This window comes from Calliopsis andreniformis, chromosome 9, assembly GCF_051401765.1.
Source record: "Calliopsis andreniformis isolate RMS-2024a chromosome 9, iyCalAndr_principal, whole genome shotgun sequence".
In the NCBI taxonomy this organism is placed as follows: domain Eukaryota; kingdom Metazoa; phylum Arthropoda; class Insecta; order Hymenoptera; family Andrenidae; genus Calliopsis; species Calliopsis andreniformis.
Genome location: NC_135070.1, coordinates 5,528,627 through 5,549,603, shown reverse-complemented (window position 1 = coordinate 5,549,603; position 20,977 = coordinate 5,528,627). Strand labels below are relative to the sequence as shown.

Here is a 20,977-nt window from a genome sequence, read left to right as displayed (position 1 = left end):
AATTGTTCTTCTATGAAAATATATTAATAATGCAATCATGCAACATGTATCATATTTCTGCCAATTAATTGCAATATTCAAATAATTCCAAAGAAATATTTTTGATAATATTTAAGTTTAATTCCTACTACTCGTGGTATTGTAATATCATATTTTAAACTGAAATGATAACGTCTGAAGCAACATGAAAATGATAAAGGAGTTCATGAATGTCCTGTCGAGTGAGAGGAAAATGTATTAGATGATAAGTTTACAATCTACGTATCCTATACTTCATCGATATCGATGCTAATGCGTAAGCAAGCGTAAGCATAAGCATCGAGCGTAAGAGAAGCGTGTTGTGACAGGAATTTATATTTTACTGCGTTTAAGACAGATTGTGTTTTCATATCAAATCGAAAATGCCTAAAGTACGACGAAGCAAGAAACCTCCTCCAGATGGTTGGGAATTGATCGAGCCAACGTTAGAAGAATTGGAACAAAAAATGCGAGAAGGTAAGGATATGTTGTAAAGGTTATGTTTAACCTCTTGGGTTTTTATGAGTGTGACTCGACCTGTTTATATGGTATGGCGAATTAAGCGAAAACCCAAGAGTTAATATGTAAAATGTACAATTGAACTAAAATCTTGTACTTGTTAATTGAATTGTAGCTGAAACGGAACCTCATGAAGGTAAACGTAAACAGGAGTCTTTGTGGCCAATATTCAAAATCCACCATCAAAAGTCACGATATATTTATGATTTATATTATAGACGGAAAGCCATAAGTCGCGGTTAGTAGTATTAAACTATTTGATCAATTATTTTGCATTCTGTATATTACTAAATATATCATCATTTTTTGCAGAATTATATGATTATTGCTTAAATGAAAATATAGCAGATAAAAACTTAATAGCCAAGTGGAAGAAAGTTGGATATGAGAACTTGTGTTGTTTACGGTGCATACAAACCAGAGATACTAATTTTGGAACAAATTGTATTTGTAGAGTACCTAAGGGTAAATTGGAAGAAGGCAGAATAGTGGAATGTATTCACTGTGGCTGTAGAGGATGTTCTGGATAACATTTAACGATTAAAACAATGAATGTTTGTTTGTTTGTCTCATTAATGCACACTGTGTTAAACCTTCCAACAATGACTTTATCGCATAACATACACGTTGGATGAAAACACAAGTCAACATAGACATCACGAAAAGAATTCATATTTTTGCTCTTGTTTTGAGCACATGATTTGTAAAACTTATATGATTGCACAATGTTGCTTGTTATATAGCACAAGTGTGTTTTATAGGATGGAATTCACAATGTGAAGACGAAACTGTATAAGTGAAGAAAAGGATCTCAACCTTTGAATAGAAAAATTAAAATGTTTTCTATTCTATGTGAGAAAAGTTTCCATTGGCATTGTAAAGCTGTTGAATAAAAATGGAACAAAAGGCACAAATGAAATTGTAGTTATTTTTATCTTGATTATACTTGTGTTTTAGCCATTGATTATTACCAAAACACAAATTACCTAATCGCTTAATGAGATTTCACATGGATTTCAATACAATTAGTTTGACTTTCTTTATGAGCAAACGTTTGCGTACACTGGTTATTGAGTACAAAAAATTTTTTACCATTTCGCCAAATGGTACATGGCAATGTATTATTCTCTTTAACTTCCTGATGGATCATATTCGCTCTTGGAGATAAAACTGAAACAAGTGATCGACATTCCGAAACAGAGAAATCTCGTTTAGAAGTCTGCGTGGCAATCCCAATAATTTGCCAAGAATATTTGATACTACAGTCATGAACTGATTCATCCTCAAGATTTTCTCTTGTTAGACTATCGAGAAGTGTTCGCGATGTTTGTGAGCCTCTACCAAGCACTTGCCATGAGTATTTTATTCTACAAGGATATTCATTTTTTACCGGTTCTGTTTTATCATACGATCGTGATGGATTTTTTGCAAGAGATAACAGAATCGAACGATCTGTATCTTCCCAAGAATATCGAATATCTTTTGATGGCCAGACATCGTTACGGTTATCCCCAAATATTGTATTTGTTTCACTTGTTCCAAGCAATTTATCCGATGTTGAAAGATCGAACACAGTAAACTGTACTGGTTCAGAAATATCTGATTCGCTCCATTTAACAGGAAACTGTAATTCCTCTCTATGTTTTCTATTATTTGATATAGTCTGTGTCATGGTTACATCGAATTTTGTTAATGAAGGATCACAGTACACAATGGATGGACCTGTACAACAATACGCGTCAGTTTTTGTCGACGACGTGGTTACAGCTGTCGATGTCGTTGCAACTGTTAATACAATGGGAATACTTGGAACATTATTTCTTAATAAATGTCGCATATCCTTATCACATATTGTTGTTACAGTATCTGTCGATGACCAATCAAAGTTTTGTAAATCCGTTAATGAACGTAACGACGCTAGTGATATAATATCATCTTCATTTTTGTAACTATTTTTTCTTTCTGAAATGACCGATATTGTATGATTAATTTTCTTCGTTGACTTTTTGTCAATCTTTTTGTCACACTTTTTATTTTTAGTGTTTGATTCGATTGACGTTTTGTTTATTGTAACGGCTTCAGGCTTTAGAGATGAAACGTGGGAATTAGGAGCTGGAGAAGGAAACGGTAAATTTTCGTTTTCCTTTTTTTCTTCTGTTCGTTGCACAAATTTTTGAAAACGGCTAAGGAAAGGAAAAGTTGAACTTTTGTTTATTAAACGAGACGTTTTTTTCGAGAGCTTTCCTTTCTCGGACTCACACAACTTCTTACCCTGAAATCATGTACATAGTATCTATTTTTTAATATTCTCTTAAAAAAGAAAATTCTTCAAATGAATAGAAGAGGTAAGGGAAGTAAGATGAAAATTCAGAAGGAGAATCGATGTAAGTGACACCTGTTTGGAATACTGTAGCTTGCTTGTACATTTCTTTTCTTGGAAGTGTGAAGGTTGTTTTAATAACGGTGTCATTACGTTTTCGTTGCATTTCTGTGGTTTGATGCGTTCGGTTTTTAGTTCAGAAGGATTGCTACGTGAAGCTCCGATTTTTTTAATACAAATAGATTTCCTTATTGGTACCAAGACGTTTTCAGTAATTAATCCTATAGCTGGTACGGATGACATCTGTGGCTTCGATACTCGCCGCGTGTGGCGAACACCTTTCCTTGTCTTTTTAACCTCCATCATGCTTTTTAACCAAACGTAAGTTCTTAATTTTTCACATTCGATTTCTTTTTGACTTAGTGCAGCGTACTTGTGAATTTGGTTATTCATGGAAAATCAGGAGAATGTAGGAAAGTAAACAGAATCAAGCGTTAAATAACGAATGCATAAACAAAGATCAATCGATTCCGCAATATAAATATTTTAGTTATATATTTTCGTCGTGGCTCAGCTTTTTTTTGTTTCTATATTTTCTGGTCCACATCATCGGGTGTCCTTACAGCGTTGCCCTAAGTTCTCCACTAAATTCTGTTCTTATTAAAAGAATTTTTGCATTTAATTTTTAACTTCATAGACAATTGCATCCGTTATCAAAGAAAGAAGAAATAAAATGAAAAACCATTCCGTGTACGCTTGCGCCCCGCGACATATGTACTTATATAAGTCCTCATACCCCATTCAATTCGCAGTGGTTTCAACTCGATCGATACCATCTCTTAAAAACAAGATTCTATTTTCAAAACAGAATAATTCTATCTCTGATCACATTTTGTAAAGTCGATCAATACATCTTCGAAGCTACTTGTAAATTGAGAAAAATGTTTCAATGATAAACTATTCTTAACACTAGGAAGTCCAAACTATAAAAAGATTTTAAATTAAACTACATACGTATTTTATTCATTTAAAATTGTTCATTATTTCAAAAGTAACACAATTAAAAAAAATATTTTTCAAAAGAAGCAAAAACTATTCGTGAGATTAGGATAGAATGATGTACTAACTAGATTAAAATTAGCAAGAAGCTGAGAATTATCTACCGAAAATTATCTGATTTATGCAATTTGTCTGAAAAAATGACTCATTACTTGCAATAAATAATTTTATCCATGTTATTTGAAATAATTTAGAGTTACTTATTATCAGAAGTGTTTAAATAAACTCTCGGATTTCTAAGTTGAGTTAGTAAAATTATTGCGGAAAAAGAAGTTTTTTAATTGAACTGTTTTAGGGTCGTAACTCAAAAATCGCATTCTTTAGGTTGTATCACTTTTGAAATACATGAAAGATATTGTATCCATAATTATTTTTTCATCTAAAATAAGTTTATTTTATGAATAAAACTAAGTTTTTTTTTTAAATTACATTAGATCCGAAGAACGTTAAAAGTTCCCCTTGAACTTCCTAGAGTTAAATTAGAAATTACACGAATTTTTCGATCCGATCGACACAAAATTTATTTCAAACAAACTATTCCTAAAATTGAGCCAAGACAAATGTAGATTCGTCCAACAATGTATTTAACGTTTCTGCGTTTCCCCGTCGCCGAGGATGTTCTTTATTTGTAAAAAATATAATAATATAATGATGACGTTGCTGGCAGTAGCGATAATGATTGCAACGATGGTAGCGGTACGACGGCGACGACGAGAACAATGGTAACAGCAACGGCATAACGATGACGTTTCACGTATCCTAACGATAACTATTACTTATTCTAAGAGTAACGATAGCAGCGATGAATTATCATTAACGTAACAGATGTAACGATACAAAGATGTTGACATACGTCAGTGATATTGTTCATATCTCTCGCATTCTTCGTATTTATGACGATTAACAGAATATTAACGGTAAAAACGGTAAAAAAAGCGTCAACTCAACAACTAACGTATTATTTAGATAATTTTCCATATTAATGGAAAAAGGATTTCGATTGTCAGAATTCGTTCGAATCAACGACGCTAACAATGGCAACAGAAATCCGACGTTAAGTGATTAGCGCGTAACAGTTCGGCACCGAGTCGCATTGAGACGTGAAAAGGGGTCCATTTTAATTAATCGAAAAACGCTCGACCAACAATTACGTACCATCAAAGATTCTAATTCACAGACATCTATTTTTATGAATGTTAAGTTTTATCCAGATCTAAAAAGTGAACATTTCCTCTTGATTTATTGATAAATGATTATCGTTCGCACTTGTGCTCGCAGTATCATGTAAATTTATTTGTTGATATTCGTGTTTGCTTGTCATGCACGTTTATAAACTGCACGTGGCCTCAAGTATTCACAAGACATTCAAATACGTCGATGCAAACATTAAACTCAAATACATAACACCTGTGTTTATCAACACCGTTCATTTACAGGTATCAATGTACATGTGAGTAACGGTGAATGAATACGTCGAACAAAGTCAGTGCCATTGTAATTGAATGTCGGTAAACACTTGACATCAATGAAAATCGATGTCAGTGAAGCGGTATTGACTGTTGACGTAATAATCGTTGGTGAAACGGTGTTCGGTCAATTCAAGCGGACCTTTGAACAGTGACGTCGAATCGGTCGATTTCCCTCCAGAGGCGGAACGAATAAACCGAAAGAGAGGATAGATCTCGATCGGATTTGCGTCGCCTCTCGCTTGCCCATGCCCGTTAGCGTACTCACGTTCCTCTTCGCAACGTGTCCGAACGTGTGTATTAGGGTGGTCCTTATTGTTCGACGTGCCAATTTTTTTGGTCTCACACCTAAAATGATTCGTATTAATAAAAAAAAATATGTGTAAAAGATGGACTCGATTTAATAATGGGAAAACATGCCCGCGCGAGTCCTAAAGTTTTACATTCAAAATCCTGTAATGAGCTCCACTGCTACTCCAAGTTTTTTACCAGAGCTATTCAGTTAGGTAGACATGCTTTTCTTTTATTTTTTTACTGATAATCAATGTCTTATATAGTTGTGTCTATTGCTGCAAATCGTTTTAAATTTAGATTAATAAACACAAAATGAGCAACTAGATAATTGAATAACTTTGCTAGATGATTTGAAGTACATTCTGGATCCCAAAGTCAGAATGTATAAATCCATTTGTTTTCCGTGTGATTTAATACACTTTGGCTTTGGGGTCCAGATACGTATGTAAATGTTTAGATCCGTGAGTGCACGTTTTCTTATTATCCGATCGAATTCATCTTTTAAACGTATCATTTTAGTCATGATTTTGAACTATTTTAACGGGCGAGGGCAACAAAATTCGGTAAAATATGTTTCGTCATCTATAGCTAAGGACCACCCTAGAGTGTGTGTGTGTGCGCGCTACGTGCGCATTCGTTTGTGTACATTTTATTTCTCTACCAATCCTCTATAAGATATTTGTCGAAATTTTAATTAGAGAACGCGAACTATATACAAAAGAACATGGCCCTCCGTCGAGCGACACGGTAACATTTTGTCGATGCACGACCTCGTAAGGTGTTTGTTCCGGGAATACGCTTATTATCTAAAATAATCGACACTTTTCACGATATCCTAGTATATGTACAAATTCTGTTCGGCATATTCTCGAGGAATAATGTGCGCGTATCGTCGAGCGCGTCACGCGCACGTGCGAACATTCGCAGGCACTCTTGTTAACGTAACGCGAGAATACATTCTACGTAATGATTAAAAGGTTCTGTCACTATTCCGCTTCCGACTTCCACAACCTCTGTCCACACTTCCCTCTTTCTTCCCCCTTCGTTGCTTTTCACCCTTTCATTACACAGATGCATTCTGAAAAATGGAGGGGAAAAAGGAAGAAAGTGTAGTACATGGAGGTGTTGTTCGTTTACGTCTTGTATTCTCTCTCTTTTTACAATGCCTCTTTGTTATTTTTGCATTCCCTACTATGGTTTCTGTGGCAAAACTTGCTTCTCGTGGTTTCTTTGTATTTAACTGTTATTCGTAGTTCTACTTTAAGATTGATTTAAAGGGTTGCATCTGTCTGAGACCCTGAAAAAAGATATGTAACAAAGAATTTTTGTCATAAAAAGTTTCAATGAGAATGAAATTAATATATTAATTAATTAAATCACTTCCACATTTTAATTAAAAAATATTAATAACTGAGAATTAGATTAGAAAAACGTAATTAGTAAATATATTTTTTGAAGAAAATATTTGATTCAATTTTTACCTATACTTCCCGCAAAAGAATTCCTTAATTTATATTCCTCTTTCAAGCTCTTAGATAGATATACTCCCGTGAAAAGAAGAGCTATAGTTCTCATGTACGCTCCGAATTATTAATATCAACAGCATTCGAGATTTTAAAGAATTGTCATCATTTATTCAGGCGCTGCACCTACTACAGTTCAACCCTTAATTGGTGAAATAGAGTTCCAGGGATTTTATGAAACTTTAAAACGAATGGTAATTGAGTCTCCTCAAACATACAAACTTATAACCACTAGTTACTCAATAAAACTAAGTTTAAATACTCATAAAATGATAATATGTATAGGTACTTTACTGTGACTCTGTTATCCGAAAGAAGTCACGTTCAGATGCGTGGAATTTCACTTCACCAATTAAGGATCACCGTTGGGTCATCAAAACAAAGACCAACGCTTTATGCACAGTAAAAACCCTGACAGATACTTAAGGTACTTATGCATCCAGTTATCTACTCATTTGATCAGCCTCCTGTTCAAAGGCATGGATAAAACGAGTGAAGCGATAAAATTCCTTTCAAAGATTTCTGCTCGGTTCGATGGTCCGAATACGAGCACCGGCTACTTACAATAACGTTCGTTCGCAAACATTGTACAGCAACATCTGCTAACTGCACTCCATCGCGGATTTCCCATACGGTTCATCCAAAGTACAGAAATCTCGAGAAATAAAATGCGACAAAAAAGCAGTTGTTATAACAACGATACTGGTCGCGTGTTTCTGTCCATGTCCCGCGTCAATAAGGTACATGAATGTTTCTGGGGGTAGAACGTCGTCTGCAGATTTTACAAACAGTGATCAAACAGATGAGCCCGAAGAGAACTGCAAGGCCAGCACCCAAACCAGCACCCGCCCACCCAGCACTGCCAACAACACTGGCTAAACCTCCAATACCATTCCCAGATCCAGCACCACTGCCACGACCACCGACAGCATCCGCTCCACAGGTCTCGATGGATTCGTCATTCGGTTCTTCCGGTATTGCCAGCAAACCGGTACCGTTGTTCGTGTTTCTAAAAATGGACCGAGGTTCAGGCATAGGGCAATTCACTACCCCATTGCAGAGAAGCCTCGTTGGTATGCAACCAGCATCGCCTGGACACTGAAATCCGCAGAACTCCTCCAATTTCTGAGTATTCAAAGCTCCTGAAGCATCGCGGGGTAGATGATACAGTTCTGTCCAAGCGATCTTAAAAGCAGCTCTTGCTGGGGCCATTGACCCAGTAAATTGAACTGTAACGGCTGGCCACTCGAAATCCTCTTGCTGTTGTTGGTGCTGTTGCTGCTGATCAGTTGGCAACGACTGCGGTAACAAAGCACCTGGTAACTGCGAGTGCTGCGTTTGCGAGGGGTCCATATTGGAACCAGAACTGTGACTTTTGGGGGCGATCTGTGCTGCTGAAATGATTGGCATTTCTCGAACATAACTAACATTCTCACCACATATACTCAAAAATGATTCCGTGCTGCCAGGTAAAAAGATTTCGATTTTCCCGTCTTCGCAGGATCTCGAGGCAAATTTAATTTTGTCGAAGTGCAGCCATACGTCTCTGTCTCGATTTACACGCAATTCCCAAATGCATTTAATCGACCGAGGTGGTGCGACGTATCCTAGTGCCTCGTAGTGAGGAAATTCAATTTCGCCGTCAGTCGCAGCTGGCAAAATCGCGGGCCCGCATAGAGGGCTATGAGCAAACTCGTACTTTGCCTCAAACAGCGGCGCAGACTGTTTAAAATAACTCGTCGCAGCATGTGCACCATCCACCAGCAGCTTCAACTCTAATTTTTCACCTCGCGAGACGATACGAAGCACAGGTTTATCTTCCCCATTCAACCCACTGCCATTCATCGATCGACAGATACAATGTCCCTTGCTTAGTCCAATATCTTGTTGCTGCTGCTGTTGATTGTATTGATGACGTTGTTGCTGCTGTTGCTGTTGTAAATGTGGATCGACGTTACCTCCAGTTGATGGTGGTTCTCTGATTATTATACGATCAACTTGACTATCCCAGCAATGACCACACTGCGCATATGGATGATCTTTAAAAGACACTGATTCCAAAGTGAGGATCACTCTTGCGTACAATCGCTTGTCTGTAATAAACGTATAGGTGCAGGAGAGGTCAATGGGTGAATCACCTGGTCGTTTATAAACAAGCGTGTTCAGTGGCGATCGAAGTCGACCAGACCGCGATTTCCAAGAAGGAAAAATTTCGTCGCATTCTGTGCCAGGCACGGGTTCTCCGAACCGTGTCGCGTTAAAGAAATCGTAATGTGCCCAATAATACAGAGAGCTTCCAGAATAGCTCCCCGTTTTGCTCTCGAATTTAACGAAAAGGGAATTCGAACTGGATACGAAATCATGCTTCTCCATGGGCTTGCTAAACGTATCGCAAAACGTTTTTATAATTTTCGCATCGTCTGGCCAGTCTGCATCATAAAGAGTCAGACTTTCGCCACAATCACCGTCGTATGGCTGTATAGGTGACTCTATGCGATTCACTCTGAAACTGGGAAAGTAGAGTCTTGCAATTTCTCCCGGTCGACCCTTAAGAAGGTAGGTGCAGCTAGTGTGCGGTGGATACCAATGAGCCACCGAGAGGAATATACCCTCGTTATTGCTGTGCAAGGACTCGCTATTAAGAAGCCAGTCGCAACTACCATTTCTAACACCAGCGGTCTCCACATGGCCAGGCCAATTGCCAACATTAAAGTGGAAGCCAGTATTCAGAAGCGGTCCAGCGGGTGATGAAACGAACTCCACATAAAGGTCCTCGCTAGTGCCAATAATACTGTATGGGAATTTCCCCATGCCACAGAATGTCCCGATCACCGGACTGGTCTCGTTTTTGCCATCGTACACTCGTATATAGTCATACGGACAGTGCTCTGACCCAGAGCTTATTGGCCTCATAGGGCAGGTCATTATATTCTCGCATCTCTGCCCGTCGATATTGAACTCCTCGTTTTCGATATAGAGCTTTATGAAAGGCAGCCGCGTGTTCAGCCAATACTTGCAGTGCAGCGCGCGAGGATAGATGCCTGGATAGGCTGGGCTCTGCACATAGCAAGTTTGCAGCCTGCAGTCCTTGTAGACGCGCTCGCAATAGCTCCCTGGAACAATCTCGCCTCTTCGATTCGGGTAAAGCTCTGGATGTTGGCCATACCTCAAGTATACTTCGTATGGCTGTTCTGCTCGCGAGTCGAAGCTGAAGTACGTCTGATCCGTAAAGTTGTCCGCGTGGAAAATCACCCGAACAAAACTGGTCTCAGATATAAACGTCTGTGGCTGCTCCGATTCCCCGCAATATACTCCTGGATCCTTCCGATTATTTACTTCCGTTCTCGCATTTCCATCCACAATCTGCGACATTGTACGATATAGATTATGTATATATTTTTCAAAACTGTCCTTCACTTTTCTACATTGTAAATAAATGTGTGCAGTCGACAGTAAAGACTCTAAATCAGTTGATGCAGTAAACAAGTCAGGTATTGAGGAATCGATTTGTTCGATGACCTATTTACCATCGTCAAAACAAAATTTTACTGGATATGTACTTGAGAAAAACTTTTCAGAAACTGGTCAACAAGAATTTAGAATAATTCAGATTTGTTATCGCTTGTGCTACAATTTTGAATTTTTGCTACTACTGATTATATTTAAACAATTTCTATCACCATTACTTCTATAATATCTAGTGTTTTTGTTACTATAATTACGCACCGTGAAATTCTTTAAAGATAGGTATATTTTCTCGTAACCGCTATGTAAAAGGGAAATAACGCATTCAACCAATAGCTTTCGAAGGGCAGCAAGGGAAGCTGAGTGAGAAAGAAGTAAGGGATGCAGGGAAAGAAAACAAGTAGAAGATGACTGCGTGAAGGATAATATTAATGGGATAATTAAGATCCGTACGTAACTAATGCAATAATAAAATTCTGTAAATCTGTGGCAAGAATTTCAAGATATAGTGATTATAGCGAGAGCATTACTGTTTGCAATTTTTAACTAAACGGTAGATGTCCATACAATAGGACCTTGATTATCTCAAGTACCACAAGAATAAAACCTGAAGAATTCTTTTAATAACTAACTTTATTATTTTTTTCAGCAAACTACTATTACTTCATTATTTAAGTCTTTAATTGATGACCTACTGTACTTTTTATTGTTATCATATTCAATATGCACAAACCCAAATGAAAAAAATTTAGAATATTCGAAATTCAGTTAATCGAGATTCTTCTGTATTAAAAGGGGTTCTGTTGTATTAAACAATAGAAAAGAAACATACCTGCAAATAACCACCAGAACATGTGGTGGCATTTGCCAATACGCCAACTTTAAACTTCTTGAAACGAACACGCAAGATCCATTCTCGGGGAGTTCCACGAAATGATCGGAAACGGTACCAACAGGATAAAGGCTGCCCCCAATTCTCTGGTGTTACGGTTGGACTCGATACATCCTCGTATATATCTACCGTCTTATTGCAATGATCTCGATCCGCTGAAACGAACAATAACGTTATGTCGATCGTCGAAGAATAAAGATGGGAAACAATAAAACGAGATATTGTCGTTTCTATTTATATATCCCCTGCACACTTGCATTCTAGTTTGTGTATGAGTGCCATTACCAGCAAGGAAATTCGCTTGTCGATTCTTAGCGGAAATAGAAGAAGAAAGCTTTACCTCTACGTGGAGCAGCAGGACTGGGGGTGGCAAAGATGAGAGAGAGGAGAACAAGGATTCCCCAGCCCCAAGTGCCTGATACCATCGGTATAAGCATTCCAAGGGTGCAGCACTTGGACCTCCTTAAACTGTCAATCCGACTTCGCGTTTTCTCTTCTCAGCATCCTTTGGTCGTTTTTATGGACCACCTACAAGTGTAACAAAATATATCTTATGGACGTATCTTCTGCGATACTGAGTTAAGATATATTTCTGGACCCCAGAGCCAAAGTGTATTAAGTCACACGGAAAAGTGAATTTAATGTACTCTGGCTCTGGCATCCAGATTTCAATTCGAAAACGATGCGTAATTGTGGAGTGGAAACATAAAAGAACTGAAGAAGGACTCGAACCGAATTCCCACTCGACACCGTCGCTTCCTCATCTTCGCGCCTAAACGATAAAATATGGTAGACTCGTGATCGGCGTCAAAAACAAATTCTCAGTAGAAATTGCTTTACTCGTTATATGGATTAACCAAGACGGAAGTTGCTCATTCAGTCGTTTGCTTCAAAACGGGGCTATAATTGATTCAATCCGTGTTAACTCTCCTCTTGTTGACGGTTCAGTACCGAGTAAATCGCATACATTTTGCCTCCCCATTTTTATCGCGAGCATTACCTTCCGCGAATAACTTTCACTTCCTCGGCTTCTGTGTCTGGGCTTCGAAAATCTTCTTCAATTGTCGTGTGAGTGAATACGATTAGTATTGACAGGAAAGAACGCGGCGATCGTTGGAAACAACGTTTGATAGAGGAAGTAGTGACAAGAGTGTACAATGAAACGACGCAAAAGTGGGTAACGCGAGAACGCAAGAGCCCAGTTCAAACTGTTCTCAGGTTATCATATCAATCGGTCAAATACACGCCAAATACTGCGCGAGCGCAACCACGACTGTTTCCACCAAGCTATAGATGGACCAGTCTTTGGCAATTTCAATCATTCACAATCATAAATAAGTACTTTCTTCTACTCTACAAAAATAACTACCCTCTATTTATATACTAACTACTGATTATTACACTATTTACTTCTTCGTATCTTGCCACATTTATTTTACCAAATTCGCGATAGGATATGGGGGCAAAAATATAGGCATGCGATCGAATAACAAGCACAAAATAGATGCAGGCTTCTGCAAGGGGTTGATGAATATTCTTCAAGTACTAAAGGAAAGAGAATGGTAAAATAACAAGTTTGAGGATGAGAAATAGAGATGAAATAAAAATCAGTTAAAACAGGAATAAAGACGAAGAAAATGCAAGAGGAAATAAGGAAGAAAGATGGAGGAAAGGAGGAGGAAAAGGAAGAGAAGCGATAGACGTTAATGAGAGAAACAACATTTCGAAATTGGATGGAGTTGAGAATGATGAATGAAAAGTAAAGCGAATCGTTACTCTACCGGTTCGAGCGGCAAGCTTCCATCGATGTTTGGCTTGGAAGCTTAATATGCAACTGGATGAAATGTTGGCCCTGGCTAGCTGGCTGGTTGACTAGCTGACTAGCTAGCTGGTTCCCTGGCCGGTTGGTTCGCTGGCTTAACGTCCGATGAGAGATTCGGGTCGAACGTCGCGCAAGCTCGCTACACCACCTTTTATCTTCGTTTTCCCTCATGCTCCCCCTCTCTCTGTCTTTCTCTCCTTCCCTCTCTATCTCTTTCCCCTTTCTATTTTCTTCTCTCTCCTTTTTCTGGTTCTGTTCTTTCTGTCGATATTACTTTTTCGCGCACACATTTTACAAGCTACCCCTATTTCGACTTTTAATCAGTATTGTATCATATTTCATGCATCACCCTATTCGAATACTGTCATTTACCATTACCCTTCCGTCGTCTCTTACGAATCCTTCTATGCAGTATAAAGTAATAGAAAAATATACAAATTATGAAAAAAAATTGGAAATATTTTTTTCTTTCTTCCAATCGTGTATGGAATCTTCTTATTGCAATTTATGTTCAAACAGAGGACGAATACGACCAAACGTTTCTCTTGAATGAGAAATTTTTGTTTACAATCAGATGCAAATCAAATCAAATGGCATACTCCGTATCAATAATAAAAGTATAAACAGATAATAAAATCATAATTCTGTAGGGTTAAGACCGGAATAACCAGTTCCGCTAATCAGGATGTGGCTAATTCGCCAACTCTTGCGAATCTAGCGGGGATAACTTTGTTTTTTCTCTAGGGCACGTTCGTATTTCATTGAAGTTTGAATAGTTCTAGCAAGTGACGTCAAGCGGCGAATATTTGCGAACTGAATTAAGAACGGGGGAAATGGAGAACAGATGAACAGAGGAGAAAGGAGGTAGATCATTAGCAATTTTTGCATTAGCAAAAAACGTTTATCTCGTGAAACGACTGCGTCTCGTTAATATATTATTCGCTCGATGAAAAACGGGATATCGTTTATTTCATTTCTGATATACAGTAATGGACAACGAAACTCTACACAATTTTCTAGTCTCAATTGTATCGCTCTAAGCGCGCACCTGAAGTACGTGTATCCCTTTCCGAATTTCGGAAAGATCGATTACTATTCATTGAACTAGTGCAATGAAGTTACTCCACGAAGAAGAGAAACTTGGAAAAGAATCATTGTAGATCGTCGGTTGGGTTAGACTTAACGACCAACTTACAAAGTTACGATTCTTCCGAATAACTTCAAAAGATAATTCTATATTTTATAAAACTACAGTAATGTCTTCGATTATTTGGTTTTCAAGCTGCGAAAGCAAACAATCGTTAGTTATGGTTAAAGCTTTTGACTTTCTTGAAAGCGCGATGTTAACGAGTCGCTTCGTCTCTCGAGTTTTATTCTTTTCGCCTCGCTCTTCAATAGTACGTAGACGATGCGTTATATGTATACTTGAAAGTCTGGAAAGACGCGCGTCAATACAGATGGAAACAGTTCGAAGCGGTAGATATTCGTTCAAGAGTTTATTTACAAGTGGCAACAAAAATACTATCACCTTTTCCTGTATGATTATAGTACGTTAATAAGTTCTTTATGAGATAAACAGGCACGTCAGAAAGAAATTTCGATCGACATATTCAGCAAAGAAGTATTGCTTTTTCTTTAAATAGAAATATTTTTGCAGAATCGTACGCAGAGCTACAATCTACGGTTCGTGTTTATAGTTCACGAGTATCTCGGGGAATAGCAACAAATCAATTTGATCGTTCGACCAAACAAACGAATTTTAAGAATGAAAAGGCGACGATCATCCCTCCTCTAAAATAATCTAGACACCTGATTGCATGCTTAACAACGTTTAACGTAAGATTGAAACATGACTACGATGATGCATCCGACCGTGTCGATCCGTGAAACGAAAAAATGTACGATGACTCGATCCTGAAAGTTGTTTATGACAAAAACGTCATAGCTTTCAGTAAGTTACTACAAAAATTTCACTTACCAATATATTAACATATCAGGATACACAATTTCCTTTCTTTCCTGCACCGAGGGGACCGACGCGAGCTGTGTCAATTCGATAGTGTTCTCGTTTCCTCCTGTCGACATTTGTCAAATGTTTAAATATATCACGATATGACTTCATTCAAGATGCTTTGCTTTTTACATAAAGTAATTTTACAAGGATAACTTCCCTGTACAAGTAGGCAAAAGCTCTCGCCGTCTCCCCGTGCATACATCGTACGTCAAAGATACGAAGCTTTCAATAAAATATGTTTATACGCATTTATGTACACATACGCGTTCACGTGTATATACATACATACATACATATGTGCATATACATACGCCATGTCAAAAGATTGTGGACAAGCTGAAAACAGGTGATACCTCCTGAAAAAATAATTGTTTCTTATTTTTCCTTTTCTTTTAATAGAAGTATCACATCTTTTCGATTTGCCTCACCTATTTCGAGACATGCTTAGTGTACTTTCACGTATATACTATCGATGACGCAAGTACGAAATGTAGTTAGATTTGACTAAATCTGGAGGCCGAAATAAAATTGAAACGCGAAGAGGGAGCATAATCTTGTCTTTTCATCTTCCTTGCAAGTGATCCACTTGTGGTATTAAACAATGAACTGGATCGAATATTCATCGTACGCAGGCTAAAGTAATCAGCATGTATTAAAATGAACGAAAGTACATCATTGGGTGTACGTATATATGTACGTGTTCGGACGCGCGCGTACGACAATGAGGATGTATGCAGATTCAGACGTGGCATAGATATGGGCGTGGATCCGAGAAGTTTGGATACAAAAGTGTACGCGCGTTTGCGAACGTACACATGAGCAGGTATGAGGTACACGCGCGTGCAGATATATTCGACGATGAGCGAATAGCACGATGTAACAAATGTCCTACGTAACGGAAACTTAGGACACAACGATTCAATGGTCATCCATTTCATGAATGCGTTGACGTTTCGTCTGCGGTTGTTGATGATCTAATGGCTCAGGGCTTTCGACAATAGCAAGTGGTGCTGGTGAACCTGGAGAACTATCCGATTCTTCGTGCGAGCGTTTTGTAACTCCGACGCCTGCGTCGGGACCAATAAAGCTTCCACTAGACATAAAATAACTATCAGCATCAACAAATAGATCCAGAGATTTAAAAAACTCGAATGGAATTCCAAGTTAATACACACCTGTAATTGTACGTGGTTTGTACGATAACGGGAGCCGGACTGTACTGCCCAGCTGGGGAAAGAGAATGCTCTTCTGTAGCATTTCCAGATACAACATATTTGTCTGCAAACAAAATCAGATAACATGTCAAGTGATGAATAAATGATTAATAATTAAAGAAAGAAATATTATGCAGAGTGTATTAAAAAATGTGGGATTTGTAGGGTAGATGTTACATACTGTCCGTCCGCGAGAAGAAGGCTATGCAAAGGAATGTGGGCCTCATTGGCGTTTAAATCCCCTCTCTAGTTCAGAAGTTCTAACACATCGACCTGCCGTTATACGTATTGTCCGTATCGGCTGAAAGATGCGACGAAGACCGACAACGGATCGTGTCGAGAGAACGAGACAGATGGTGATGTTCCTGACCCCTATGTCGTTTCGCTAGTCTTCTCGTAGACGGACAGTACGTAAACGTTAAAAAGAGTTAACGTAGACGTATAGCGCCGGAAACGCTTAGGTTTTTAGTTATTCGCTATTCGATATAACGTAAAACGCTGGCCTATTGTTTGCCTACACACTGTGCTATCCGCTTTAAGATCCTACTAGGTCCAGAGATATTCCGACCTTTTAAATGAGTAGCACATGGTTATGGATCTTAAAAAAGATATCACACCGCACGGAATATAGAATGAGCTGTTCAGGTACCAAATGGATCAACACCATAAAACACGAAGCAGCGATATGATAAAGTAATGTATCGAAATAAACAACCAAAGGAATCTACTATAATAAATTGCTCAAGAGATGTTTGACTTTGTTCCTAAGATATTGAATTATAGATTCAGAACTTAAAACTTGTCAAAGTAGCTTTGAATTATGGTAAATGTTATTTATCAATCATACATAATTTTATTATTGTATGACAATAGATGTAATTATATAGGTAAATTTTTCAGCTTTTAAAAAGTTGACTATTAGTCACGCGCTTTGGCGACAAAAATGAAATTTTTACAAAAAGTGAAGTTGATCAGTTTGGCTTCTAAAAGACTCAAATAGCGCATAAACTAAACGTTTCTGCGTGTCTAAAATCTACTCCCAAAAATTTCCCATATTGTTTGGTACACCCTGTAAAAGGTGACAATATTCAAGAAAAGAAAGAAAAAAGCAAGAATTACCTTCTCTGCTCGTATCACCGGTAACGCCGTTTGTAACGACAGTAATTTGCTGCATTAAACGACCCTTATGAGATGACTGACTTGAAGGTGCATATGGATGACCTGGCGATCCTGGCGCAGACTGACTGGTCAATTGACCGGCTGGTGAAGGTACAGAACTATCTGGATAAGATTCTGGCCCTGGAGAGGCTTCTCTACTAAGACATTCTGGTGTCATCAAACCACTGATTCCTACATGAGACGGCGAAGCAGGTGCGCTCCTAAATATTTCCAAATATACATTTAAATCAGTCAATCAATTAATACTTTGAATACCTATTAAGATAGACAAAAATATGTTTATACAAAATTCTTTAAGATTAAGATTCGTATACCTGGACGAAAGTCCGAAGGGAGCTCGGAAACAGGGTACACCACGTTGTCTTCTTCGCCTGAAAGCTTGTTCTATAAGTTTAGCTTCAGATTGAGGATCTATTCTCCAAAAAGAACCCTTCCCTGGTTCTTCTTGACTTCTTGGTACTTTGATAAAATAACGGTTTAGTGAAAGGTTATGCCTTATAGAATTCTGCCATCCTTTATCTGCAGTTCTGTAGTACGGATAATTCTTGGTAATGTAGGAATAAATGCCAGATAAAGTGAGCTGTTTATCTGCCGCAGACGCTATCGCTTGAACGATTAATTGCGCATAGGAATATGGTGGTTTAGAATCATCCTTTGGTGGACTACAATGTGCAGTTGTACCGTTTGGTCCAGTATTGTTTCCACTCCTGTAGCGCGATTCGACACAAGGCTCGGGACTTATCTGTCTACTAGAACTTTGCCCTCCATCGTGCCTTTCCAAACCAGAGTTCTGTGGATCGTTAGCAACAGCAGCTGCGTAGACTGCCACCATTTGAAGGTCCGCTGATATGTTTCTTCTTCCTTGTCCAGCACGTGGACTAGCAGGACAAGAATTAGCAGCACTGATAGTCCCAGTTGGGGAAGGAAATGGACTACTATATCCTGCATCGGGAATATTAATGCGTAGTGGTGGCAATGGAGCCCTTTGTTTTGGTGGAGAAGGTACACGTACATTACTTTGTTCTTGTTCATCGACTAACGACTGAAATACAAGCCTTATATTTGTACTTGGGAATCTGAATGTACACCTGGAATAATGACAAATACTCATAAGATAATGAATATTATCAACAAATGAAGAAAAAAAAATTAATAAGACTTATCAAAATAATAGCACCAAATAGTAATGAACATTATACAAAGTAAACATAAAGTCTTTAACTGATTACAAAAATTCCTTTAGCAATAAAGAAATAGTTAAACTTCCACATCTGTTTAATTTATTATTGGTAATACATTCAGTTTATATATGATCTCTGGCCATGTTTCAGTTAAGATATCTTGAGTCACAGTTGCCGCAGCAGATCTTATTTGTGCCTTCAACTTGTCAACATTAACAATTGAAATTGAAAAAAAAAGAACTTTCTGAGTTAATGCAACCAATGTTCTCAAATCATTTGCTTTTCGCAGATATGATTTTTACTTCACTAAATTTTGTAATTAGATAGAGACTTTGTGCTCACCCTGTACAATTGAAACACATCATCTAAAGAAATTTCCTACAAAAAAGAATAAGGCGGTCATTTAATACTGGCAAATATAATATCATAATTCGATTTCAGAAAGACTGTTAAAAAATAAAAGCAACTAAGCTTAACTTGCACGGAATGGTAGCACTGAAGGCCATGGAAAAGTTTACGGGGAATCTGCAAGGAGCATGCGAGAAACGTGCGAGAAAGGTTAAGTCGGTTTAATAAAATGCTCGAAATATGTCTTACGTCTTTGGTAACTGAAAGGCAGGCGCGCCTTTTCGTTGAAAGACTCCATCGACGAAAACACCATTTTTACCATTGCAGATCATAAAGAAAAACGGGTGATCATAGAAGATTTCGAGGTGTCGTCGTGAGATAAAGCTGGAGTGGCCCATGTTGACGTCGACCTCACCCTTGCTGCTGTTACGCCCGATAGTGATACGTCGCTGTCTAACCATATACTCGAACTCGCGACCCTCGAGCCGTGCAATCGGTGCACCTTTTGCCTCCGGGTTCCACTGCATCTTCGTCGGACTGGCCGGTGCCGACTTCAGTGCCAGAAGGGCCCACGCGTCGCTCTCCTGAGTACGAGAGTACGTAGACATAGCACCAAGTGAGCGAACCCTCCTTCGAAATAGAATGAGAGAGAGAAAAAGGAGAGGTAGACAGATAGATATAGATAGAGATATACAGACAGATAACCGAGAAGATAACTAGATACATAGACGCACGGATAGAAAACGAACAAGTTAGTAACTGTGTTCTACCGGGGGAAGAAACGACGCCGAATCACAAGCTAAGAAATGTTTGCACGGAAGATGAGAGGAAGATTGAGAATTAGGGTTTAAGGGGATCGAGTGCGGGCTGACACTGACAAGTACTAACAATCGCGGAAAAATCCAGGAAACATCAAATGATGCGATAAACTAACGAATTAACCCACAAATTCACCAACCGGCCCAACGACCAACCGATCGAGCAATCGATCGATCGATCGTTCGATTGATCGACTGACCGACTGATCGACCGACTGACTAATTTTATTGACTGCCACAAATGTTAATGCGACAAATTGAATATATTTAAAGAATGATGCAATGATATAAATAAAAGTTACCAATTTGATTACAAAACTGTTACTCTTACCTCAAAGGATGCGAACACGTTAAATGAACATGTGAGCATATACGTTCGTTCCTGTATAACCGATTCACTTTAAGGGGTTACAATAAGTTAGTAAACATGCGGCTTTTTTCGGTGATTTTAATGAAACACTCAATCCACGTGTATTTAACAATATTTGATGTCTTCTCCTTTCTTATACGTACTGTCTGTCAGTTTTACTAAATAGTATGTTCAAGTTGTTTATCAGCAGCAATTGCGAATGAACAATTAATAAACAAACATATATACTTTATCTTCCGGTTTACTTTCGATTCGAAAACCTAGAAAGATACCACGTGACGTAAACGCGCGTGTAGTTTTGCATTTGAATGTATAAAAATATCAAATAAAATAAAGTGAAACATGATGGTGCCTTTTTTCTTCATGATGTCGAAACTTATCCTGGAAAAGATTATTCATGTCGGTTTTTATAAAAAATATACTTAACGGAATAATATTATTTGCAGTATCAAATATGTCGATCTGATCAATAGAA

The 20,977-nt window shown here is 38.2% G+C and overlaps 4 protein-coding genes across 9 annotated transcripts; 1 reads left to right on the top strand and 3 right to left on the bottom strand.

The window, feature by feature from the left end:
* The first annotated feature begins 240 nt into the window (after window positions 1-240).
* Window positions 241-1,456, top strand: L(1)10bb (BUD31-like protein). Its single transcript, XM_076384310.1, has 3 exons — window positions 241-495; window positions 653-775; window positions 850-1,456. Exons 1-3 carry the CDS (start codon window positions 402-404, stop codon window positions 1,065-1,067), a joined length of 435 nt encoding a protein of 144 aa, XP_076240425.1. The 5' UTR covers window positions 241-401; the 3' UTR covers window positions 1,068-1,456.
* On the bottom strand, window positions 1,429-3,223 carry LOC143183316 (uncharacterized). Its single transcript, XM_076384840.1, has 2 exons — window positions 2,933-3,223; window positions 1,429-2,809 (listed from the first exon to the last, which is right to left on the bottom strand). The coding sequence occupies exons 1-2, from the start codon at window positions 3,221-3,223 to the stop codon at window positions 1,532-1,534; spliced, it is 1,569 nt and encodes a 522-aa protein (XP_076240955.1). The 3' UTR covers window positions 1,429-1,531.
* A 986-nt stretch (window positions 3,224-4,209) lies between these two features.
* Window positions 4,210-13,924, bottom strand: LOC143183250 (uncharacterized). Of its 2 annotated transcripts, XR_013002575.1 has the most exons (5): window positions 13,338-13,924; window positions 11,897-12,084; window positions 11,497-11,711; window positions 7,764-10,562; window positions 4,211-6,973 (listed from the first exon to the last, which is right to left on the bottom strand). XR_013002575.1 is itself a non-coding variant. In XM_076384761.1 (4 exons), the coding sequence occupies exons 2-4, from the start codon at window positions 11,991-11,993 to the stop codon at window positions 7,932-7,934; spliced, it is 2,943 nt and encodes a 980-aa protein (XP_076240876.1). In that variant the 5' UTR covers window positions 11,994-12,084; window positions 13,338-13,924; the 3' UTR covers window positions 4,210-7,931. The 2 variants fall into 2 exon arrangements, 1 of the variants encoding a protein (XP_076240876.1); XM_076384761.1 differs by having other exon boundaries at window positions 4,210-10,562.
* Window positions 13,925-14,325: 401 nt separating this feature from the next.
* On the bottom strand, window positions 14,326-20,798 carry Foxk (forkhead box K). Of its 5 annotated transcripts, none has more exons than XM_076385765.1 (6): window positions 20,464-20,798; window positions 19,564-19,944; window positions 18,100-18,873; window positions 17,726-17,985; window positions 16,568-16,670; window positions 14,326-16,485 (listed from the first exon to the last, which is right to left on the bottom strand). In XM_076385765.1, exons 2-6 carry the CDS (start codon window positions 19,920-19,922, stop codon window positions 16,311-16,313), a joined length of 1,671 nt encoding a protein of 556 aa, XP_076241880.1. In that variant the 5' UTR covers window positions 19,923-19,944; window positions 20,464-20,798; the 3' UTR covers window positions 14,326-16,310. The 5 variants fall into 5 exon arrangements, with proteins under 5 accessions (XP_076241880.1, XP_076241879.1, XP_076241883.1 ...); XM_076385764.1 differs by having other exon boundaries at window positions 19,564-19,898; XM_076385768.1 differs by having other exon boundaries at window positions 20,646-20,798.
* Window positions 20,799-20,977: the final 179 nt, after the last annotated feature.

What these genes read in the sequence shown, in the direction of transcription:
- LOC143183316 (XM_076384840.1), bottom strand. Translation starts at nt 3,223, where the DNA reads ATGATGGAGGTTAAAAAGACAAGGAAAGGTGTTCGCCACACGCGGCGA. An exon ending in AGCTACAGTATTCCAAACAG is followed by an intron (nt 2,810 to 2,932) that starts GTGTCACTTACA and finishes ACATGATTTCAG; the next exon opens with GGTAAGAAGTTGTGTGAGTC.
- LOC143183250 (XM_076384761.1), bottom strand. Translation starts at nt 11,993, where the DNA reads ATGCTTATACCGATGGTATCAGGCACTTGGGGCTGGGGAATCCTTGTT. An exon ending in TCCTGCTGCTCCACGTAGAG is followed by an intron (nt 11,712 to 11,896) that starts GTAAAGCTTTCT and finishes TGTTCGTTTCAG; the next exon opens with CGGATCGAGATCATTGCAAT. An exon ending in GTTCTGGTGGTTATTTGCAG is followed by an intron (nt 10,563 to 11,496) that starts GTATGTTTCTTT and finishes ACAATGTCGCAG; the next exon opens with ATTGTGGATGGAAATGCGAG.
- Foxk (XM_076385764.1), bottom strand. Translation starts at nt 20,502, where the DNA reads ATGCTCACATGTTCATTTAACGTGTTCGCATCCTTTGAG. An exon ending in CCCTTCGGACTTTCGTCCAG is followed by an intron (nt 17,986 to 18,099) that starts GTATACGAATCT and finishes GGAAATATTTAG; the next exon opens with GAGCGCACCTGCTTCGCCGT. An exon ending in CAAACCACGTACAATTACAG is followed by an intron (nt 16,486 to 16,567) that starts GTGTGTATTAAC and finishes TTTTATGTCTAG; the next exon opens with TGGAAGCTTTATTGGTCCCG.